At 30.2% G+C, this 9,582-nt stretch overlaps 1 protein-coding gene across 1 annotated transcript; it reads right to left on the bottom strand.

Annotated features, from left to right (window-relative positions):
• Positions 1-7,152: 7,152 nt before the first annotated feature.
• LOC124449225 (piggyBac transposable element-derived protein 3-like) lies at positions 7,153-8,211 on the bottom strand. Its single transcript, XM_047000166.1, has one exon. It carries the CDS (start codon positions 8,209-8,211, stop codon positions 7,153-7,155), a length of 1,059 nt encoding a protein of 352 aa, XP_046856122.1.
• Positions 8,212-9,582: the final 1,371 nt, after the last annotated feature.

The raw sequence follows: 9,582 nt of genomic DNA, 5'->3' as shown, positions 1-9,582 counted from the left end.
TCAATAGCCAAGATCAGTGGATCTGGAATAATGTCGACCGATAAGCGGGTGGCCGCACCGATAAAGGAGTCCAATTGCTATCGTGTACTTGGTTTGTTTAAATTTTTGTCTTACTGTCATTGGTTTGACCGATTTCGACTGATAGCCAACTGAACTAACATAGTTAAGCCCACTGTCTGAATTGAATATTTGATCGGTTCATAGTAATTTTCTAAAGCATGATAGAAACTAAACTACAATCAGATGGAATTTATGGAAATCTTTTACAAATACATATATTGACATTCATGCTGCTGGCAAAACTGTGAATTTTTTCAAGAGGGTGAAAAATTTATGGATGAATTGTAAGTGCTTGGCAAAGACGATATTGCGAGTGACATTCAGTCATTGATGTTTAAAAGCAAGCCAACAATGTTTTTGTTTTTCTCAGCAGAAATTTACATCCAAAATCGTAAGTAAAGGACAACTTAAGTGTCGGCATGAATGTAAAATATCAAAGTCAATTTATGCGAGTATAATTTCGTAAAAGCACTATTGCCAATACACATTTAATATAAACGACAACTTTTTTGAAAATAGACATGTTTTGACATCTCATGATGCCATCTTCAGTATGAGTGAAATAATAGGTGATACATGGTTTATATAAAAGTAATATGATACATAAATTACAACAATAAAAAGGAAATAAGACAAATTAATGAGAGTCCGAGCGTATTATAAACTAAATATTGTATTGAATTTAAAACTTGAACATTGAGGTCAGGGTTAGTTTTGTTGATGTGGAGTGCTTCTTTGATTTTAAGGGTGAATGAGGTGTCGCAGTGTCGATGATTTTAAAACAAGAGGGTGAATAGTTGGTTTTGCATGAGTGAGATTTAAGAAGGTGTCGGTAGATATGAGAGTTTTGTCTGTTGTGGTATGTTCCTGATTCTGGTGGATAAATGGCGCAAAGTTTCGCCAATGTATCAGGAATTACATCCCGTGCAATTGAATTCATATACCACCATAGATTTAATTGAATCAGGGATTGGGTCTTTAAATGAGAAAAGGTTTTTGATTTTGAATGATGTGAAAATTAGTCGAATGTCAATATCTGTACAGAAGCGTTTCATAATTTTTGTAAGTCTGCATTGTGTGTGTCGGGAGTAATGTCCGATGTATGGTTGTTTGAAGTATAGAGTTGTTATTTTGCAATTATCCAGGGGCGGATCCAGGATTTTTAATTCCTTAGTCGGAAGGGCGTGGTCAAACAAAAATTTAATAAATGGGCGTGGTCGCATTAGCTAAAAATTCTGTTTCACGAATGGACTGTTTCACCCTATATCAGAGCTCATCAGCATGCCTAGGAAATGGCACCCTCACCACGGGAAAATGCAATTCCGACATGGACAGCCTCAACGTAATGAGAAGCCTTAAACAAAAAGAGAGCAGTCTGGTTTTAAGGTGCCAGATACTCGCCTTTCACACCTTTGCAACAAAGCAACAGGAGTTTGATTAGAAAAAGCGACAACGTGGGACATTTCAAAGATGTAAAATTGCTCAGTTTTCTACATCATCCCTGTCATTCTAATCCTTTAACCCGCCCCAAGAATATGCACACACATAATCTGAATCTAATGGTTATTTTGCCGAGCTAAACAGAAAAGTAACACAAACCACCGCTAAAGAAAACGTCGAAGCGACCTAAACATTCAATTTCCATAAATTTTGACGATACTCCAAGCTCAAACTGATTTCTTTTATAAAAAGGTATTGTTTAGGAAAAGATATGCTATTGACTGGTGACACAGTTAACTTATTAATTCCTTTGAGAGCATGACTCCAAATGTCAGTAACCCTGTCAATGATGAAGTTAAATATTTGGTCTTTCATAAGGTCAATTGTTCCTTCACAAGTATCATAATTGTGACAAAGTTGTTGTTATTCCCAGATCAAAAGCATATGCATTAATTAAGACCTTATAAAGGTGAATATTTCTTGTATGTTAGGTAACTTCATCAAAGCATAACTTGTACATCCATCATCTAATATATATCGTTTATCATCAAAACAGCTGAGTGATACTTTATTAATTTCATAACTACTAAGTTGATGGTTTACACTTCTAATAGTTTTCATTGTATGATGCCTTTGTTTGTTTTCAAATAGTGTTGTTTTATAGTCTTCATGTTTTATTTCACTCTTAATAATATTTTTCTTAATTCCTTTAGCTTTTTTATCTCCTTTATTATTATCTTTAATATAACTGTACATTTTACTGTGAACCAACAAATTCAGTAATTGAGATTCCAGCGGCATCTTTAAATTTACCAATAACTTTTTTATTAGTCTTATCATAATATTGAGAATCTTCTGAGTAATCACTAAAATCAAATTTATCTTTATCAACCCAAAAATCTTGATAGACATCTTCAGTTTCGATTTCATATGTTAAACTATCTGTGTCTGTGAAAAGAAGTTTAGCTTTATCACCATACCGCTTTTTGATATAGTTGTAATGAAAATCATACATTAATACTTTACTCAAATCTAAGATACACATGCCAACATATGCTGGCCTATTAAGGGTTAGTGTTTCTTTGATCTTATGCACAGCCACAAGGTTCTCATTGAAGATTTTACTACTTACATAAGTAGGTTTTGAAGCTAATTTTAATAATTTATTTTTTTAGTTACTAGTCTAACATCTACTGTTTTGAAATTCTCCATAGTCTTGCCAATACCGAATTATTCATTAATTTGAAGAAGTCTTTTTCAAAAGAATTTTTGCATTAGTTCTTTTTGAGTATTAAAGTCTATGTATTTTTCAACCATGGAGATTGATTAAATTCAAGTACTCTATGTACTTTTTTTAACTTTAACCCAAGATCTAAATATAGTTGAAGATTTCTATAATGTAAAACGTATTTGTATTTATTTTTTAAAGTCGGAATCAGTTTGCTTACTAATCCTGTTGATATATTGTAATTAGAAGCAATTGTCTTACAATATTTTGACAACATGTCGCTAGTTACCTTAACTTTTTCTGGTGCAACAGGATAATCGTTATGTAAATTATGTAGTTCTTCAGGGTATTCTAAATCAACTTCTAAAATTAAACCTTTTTTACTATCTGCTTGATATTCAGCAAGGTTTATGTTGTTAATCTGTTTCTCAGTTAACCATTTGAAACCACCAGTAGGTAAGTTTTGTGACATAGCCCAGCCATACAGATTATTTGCGTCAAGATACATTATATATTTTGAGGGTTTATTCTTATCAAATGTTTCCATATACTTGTTATTAGCTTTACCATATCGGTTAGAAATATAAGAAATACCTCCTCTCATAGCTTTTTCGATGAATTGAAACATGTCAATATCAGTCATTAGTTCTAATTTAATATCTGCCATCTTCAACATACTATCCCAAGATAAGCCAGGACTACTAAAATAGTGGCATGGGTCTAATTCATAGTATTCTAAGCATGTTTTCCTAAAGTTTTCAAATACATCACTTAATAGAAGGATATCAGATTTCAGATACAGGTCGTGATACTCACCCATGTTTTTGAGATTGAATGTATTCCAAACATTTTGAGCATGATTATAAGAATCATCTGATATATTTTCGTCAGTAAGAACACTATAAAAGTCTTTTTTTGAAGGCAACCCCTCATCAAACTTTTCAAAGCTATCCATATAATCATATGGGTATATACCTTTTTGAGTCATTAAATTAAATTTTTCACCTTGAAACTGCTTATAGGTATATTTAAATGAATCTTTAGGTAAATTACAAACAAGCTTTTCTAAACTAGAGCTCATAAATTGAAAACTATCAATAAAAGTAAGATGGTTACCTAACATAAAAGCCATATACTTTTCCATGTTATTAGGTATAGCATTTATATTCATCTGAATATCTTCTCCTTTTTTGTTTTTGTATGTATGCTTATTAACAATAGCTCCGATTTCTTGCATAATAAAATGACTGTCATACCCACGCAGATTGTGAAATATTACTGGGATTTTAAATTTATCATAGTCTATTCTAAGTTTTAAATTACAATCTTGATGTGCTGACCCTCTATATTTTCCAGTGATATGACAATGGTCTCGAACTCGAATATCTTTGTTAGTATATTTTTTGTTACAGATATGACATTCATCAGCTTTTTTAAAGTCTTCTTCATTATCAGAGGTCATTTTTAATGGTTTATTAAAGTGAGTTTTTATAATATTTTTACAATATTTAACTTCTTTTAACATAGCTTCCATAAATTTGTAAACAGCCTTTTCACCTCTATATAGTTGAATTGGTTTTGTGAATTTATCATCATAAAAACAAACAACTTTATACCCATAACTACAGTCAGTATGTTTCTGATAGGCTTCTGTATATGATTTTTTATTATTTTGATTACAACCAGATATCTTTTCTGTAATAGCCTCAAAATCGCTATATATAACAAATGGTAATGGTTGTTGCTTATGATAGTTGTTGAATTTCAGTATGTTGTCATTTTATTTGGCATTCTTATTGATTGTATACCATTTATTAATATACAGATTTCTATATGGTTATTTAATATTTTTCAGAACTAAAACATTGAAGCAGCATACAAAAGTGTTTTCTTTCTTTATGCTTTGTTTGATTGTACATAAATTTATTAAAATCTTTTATTAATACAAAATGTTTGTTTTCATTATCAGTTATTAATAATAGTTCCATATGGTCTTCAAATTGTTCTTTTGAAATGAATAATGGATATGGTTGTTTATGTTCATATCCGAAAACGTTAATGTTAATTCTGTTTTGCTTTTCGATTTTATTATATTGTTTAACAGTCACTGGAAATTCAATCCCAGAGTAGTCTAATTTGTTAATATATTCCTTATCAGATTTTTTTATTCGTTGTGGGGTCTTATTTTTGTGGGTTAATATGTCTAATATGACACCATCTAAAGCATTCATTATCTCTATTTTGATATTAATTAATCCTTTTTACTATTTTAAGTTCTTGTGGTAAATTAATGTATGAACTCCCTTTAAGTGGTTTATATTGTACAACATTAAGATAATGGTTATCTACAGATCTTATAATCCATGATGAAGATTCTTGTGTAAATTTATCAATCTTGTTTAATATATTTTGTTCTGAAATTTGTAAGGATTCATTGATTTCATTAGAATTAGTAATTGTTAAAGCTGGACTGTTGAAATAAGCAATGTTTGTTAAAAACCAGCAGTACTGCCATCTTTATTTCAAATTTTTCAAATGTTATTTTAAGAGTTTCAATATATTTAAGTGCTTTCCTGATGTTAATATTTCTTTAATATAATATGTAAGATACTTTCTAGTGTTCTGTAATTGTTTCAATGGATCTTTATTGTTAATAATGCTTATTTCATATGACTTTGTATAACCTTTAAGAGCATTGTTTGTTTCTCTTATTTTAACTCTTGGTGTTGGTATTGGTTTTTTATTTTTATCTGATAGCATCTGTGTATTGTTCTCATACTCTTTAACCATCTCTTTTACACTCTTTCTTGGTTTTGGGACTGGTGTTAATACTTTGATTAATTCGTTTTTTCTAAGTTTATAATAACCTTTAACCTTTTTTTCTTTAGCAATAACTTTTAACTGATGTACAGTCATTTGTTTGATATTGGATTGTGATAGTACTTTTTGTACTGGTTTGGAAATTGAAGTATTATTAACTTTAACCTTAGGCTTTTGATTTAATATTATATTAATTAAATCATTTCTAGTCATCTTTTGAGATATCTCTATTCATCTTATGCATATTATATAATATAGGTTTGTCTTTAAGTACCTTTCGATTTAAATAATCTCTATTCATATATATACTATATATTTTATTTTTATATTTTTTTAAACGCACTAATTTTAATTATAGAAATAAATCTATATTTAAAACTTTTTATAAAAACTATATTATTTTTAATTTTTTGAATTTCTTAAATGTTTTCTAGTTCTAAAATGTAAAGTTTTATATGCTAAACTATATGTTTTATTACATGAATCACAATGCCATGGTTTTGACAACATATATGAAGTTCTATGTTGTTTAATTTGTTCTTTAGTATAAATTATTGGCCTTCCTCTTATTAGGTTATCTGAACACATATATACTAATACTACATATTTTATTTTTTAAATAGTTATTTAATGCGTTTAAGATAGATTCTAATAATACAAATAAATTGTACTATTTAAATTGTATAAAAATAATTTAATAAACATTTGGCTATTTAACATTTTTTAGTTTTATTTTTTTTTTAAATATTCTTTTAACCCTATATTAACCATAGTGACTAATTATTTCTGAAAAAAAATTTTCTTTGGTTATCACTTTATTTTTTGCATAACTAACCATACTAAAAAGAAAAAATCATTTTATCATGTTTTCCAAGAATTTCTTTATTGTACCATATATGCTACATTGGTAAATAAGGTGTAAACTAACATTAATTATGTTCAGGTAATATATATTGTAAGTAGCCTCAAGGTTCAGTGAATAGTTTTAGTTCTAAAAAAACATAATATATGCCATTAAAACATTAATTTTAGCATGTCTTTCTATGATATGCAGTGTAGCAATTACGATTTTTGTTCAAGCATAAATGAACCTTGCACTTCCCACACATAACAAGTGAAAATCCATCCGTGCACTTTCGCAACGTTGTCGTTTCTCTGCATAAATGGGCAAATGATCAACACCATCAAATTGAACATCTTCTACTGGTGCTGGATTTACTGATTTTTTTCTCTTCTTTCTTGCACTTTCTATTGACCGACGTCCACGTTGTGGTTTGTTTACATTACACAGGGCAAAGGCAACCATAGCTTGAAATTTTCTCAATGGCATTGCTCTGATATTAAGAATTTTGCAATCTCTTCTGTATAGGAGCCATGCATTTACCAGTGCAATTGTGAGAGTATGATAAAAGATGTAAATATACCACCTTTTGCTTCTAAGCTTATATTTGTATAGCGAACACAGCATATCCATAAGGTCAACTCCTCCCATTGATTTGTTGTAAACCGCATAATCGATGGTTGATTAACACTAATATGCTGTTTCTTTGACCTATCATATCTCTGTACATTATTACCATCCTGATTACCAATATAGGAGGAGATCATTGTGACACACTTGTTATCATACCATCGAACCAAGAGAGATTTCTTGTTGTCTCGACAACACTGTCCTCTGACCCTCTCCCCTGTTTTTTTAATTCTTTCTCTGATTTAAGAGGAGCCCCATGAAGACGATTGTTGTTGATTGTACCAACATAATGTAATCCTCTTCTTTCTAGTTCAGCAACCATTTCAAAATTGGAGAAAAAATTGTCAGCAAAGACTTTGAAGTTTCTTTCTGTTGGAAGAGTTGAACACAACTTCAAAACAACATTTCCACCCAATCCACATCCAGAGACACTACTTTCTTCTTCAGTTCTGGCATTCTTTCCTTGGTAAATATCAAAAACATGTAAAAACCCTGTTGATGAACATCGAGCCCAAAGCTTGAATCCCCATTTTCTTGGCTTCTTTGGAAGATATTGCTTTAGTATTGATCTTCCCTTGAAAGCAACCATAACTTCATCAATGCATTGGTTTTCAGATGGACTAACTTTCAAAAAGTTTGAATTTAAATCATCACACCATCGCCTTATCTTCCAGACTTTATCATTCTTATTTTCCTCCGTTACTGTTAGGTTGTTAGCAATGTGCATATAGGAAGCAAGCTTTTGAAACCGCTGTCTTGACATCACATCAGCTATTGGATTATAATGGATGTATGTTTCCCAATAGCAACCAACAGCAGGCATTTGCACCAATCCCATATGAAAAAACAGACCCACAAATGTTTCAAGTTCACATGCTGATGCTTGTAGTGAAAACCCTGCTTTTTGATGGGCATAATGATTGGATTCTTCAGCCAAATATTCAAACATGTTGCTGGTCACAAAATATTTGAAGTAGTTGTAGGGACTGTCATCTTTGGGTTCAGGTTGAAGTGGTGCATCTGTGAATTCAAGGTTTGAAGGTGGAACAAATGCTCTTCGCTTGTCAAACTTATATAAATTTTTGGTTTTCTTTTCTTCTTGCAGTTGAGCCATGGGGCACTTCTTCAGAAACTGTAGCACGATGATCAATGCTTGTACCCTCATCATCAGGAATGGTAGCGGGATATCCATGTTATCATCATGTTGTTTGGCAACTTGGCTGTCATCACCAGGTGGTTGCCATTCATCTACTTCATCATCACTAGATAAATCACTCAACTCACTCTCTGAACCAATAACATAATCAATGATCTCACTTATATCTTCAAAGCGATTTGACATCTAAAAAAACATATATGGATCAATACATTTATAAAATGTATCAACTAATATTTAGAACAAACCATAGCCATAGTATGAAATTTCATTCTATACAGTAGTTAATATGTTAAAAGTATCATAAGATTGATTTTAAATAGGCAATATTTCAATAAATTTAACAAAAACTCAACTTACAATAAATACTTCATGTAGTTCGTTTTATCAATTATTGACCAATGTAGCAGATTTGGAACAAGGATTTTCATTGAAAAATTATGAACATAAAGATGCATTTATTCAGAACAAAAGATGAAACGAAATGTCTAGAGAAGGCCCTTGTTTGAAAATATCAAAGGTTTTGGAACAAATCATCATATTTCAAAACAGTAAATGCAATTAAAATTGCCTCAGATTGTCGCACATGCCTTCTTTCGTGATCCGCCATGTTTGATTTGTAAAAAATAGTAGCTGGGGGGGGGGGTTACATGCTTTATTAATATAAATTAGCATCAAACATGTAGCAAAAAATCTACACTGGTGAATAAAGTTAAAAAATATTGCAAAATTTGTAGGAATTCTTTAGTGTTGCCCAATGTAGCATATTTGCTACAAGGGTTAATATAGGGTTAATTCAGATTTTTTATGTAATAAATTTGTAACATATTTGGCATTAAACCATATTCATAATAAGGATTGAACCCTTTCATATGTAACCATATACACTGATTTAATTGTTGCTAATAACAGGATCATCTAAACTTTCTTGTACTGTAGTATCATAATAATACAATAGTTCTTTTTTATGATTATCAGTTTTAAATCTTAATAACCTTAAATTTTTATTATGTTCAACTAATTTTAGACCATATTCAATTGCTTCAGATATTAAAGTATGTTTAAATGTTTCAAAATCTTTACATTTTTCATATCCTGTAGAATCAGGTGGATAATGTAATAATTTTGTCGGTAAAGCATCAACTAGTATATATAAATCAAATTTACATAATAAATAATGGTCTAAAAAGTCAAAAACCCAACCAGGCCCGAAATGACATAATGATATTTTATTATTACTCATTTCAATGCTATTAATATCATCTTTTGTCTTTAAGTCTTTTAAGTTTTTTCTATTTTCTATCATATATATAAGTACAGTCGATATTTTTATCCCACTCAAGGATTTTATATACTTCACCAAATAATCTATCATCAAAAATCCTTTTTTTTTACTATTTTTCATAT

Source organism: Xenia sp. Carnegie-2017, unplaced genomic scaffold (genome assembly GCF_021976095.1).
Source record: "Xenia sp. Carnegie-2017 unplaced genomic scaffold, XeniaSp_v1 HiC_scaffold_23, whole genome shotgun sequence".
NCBI classification, from domain to species: domain Eukaryota; kingdom Metazoa; phylum Cnidaria; class Anthozoa; order Malacalcyonacea; family Xeniidae; genus Xenia; species Xenia sp. Carnegie-2017.
Note: the sequence above shows the minus strand (reverse complement) of the source record. Positions and strands in the feature narration are given on the sequence as shown.

What these genes read in the sequence shown, in the direction of transcription:
- LOC124449225 (XM_047000166.1), bottom strand. Translation starts at nt 8,211, where the DNA reads ATGGATATCCCGCTACCATTCCTGATGATGAGGGTACAAGCATTGATC.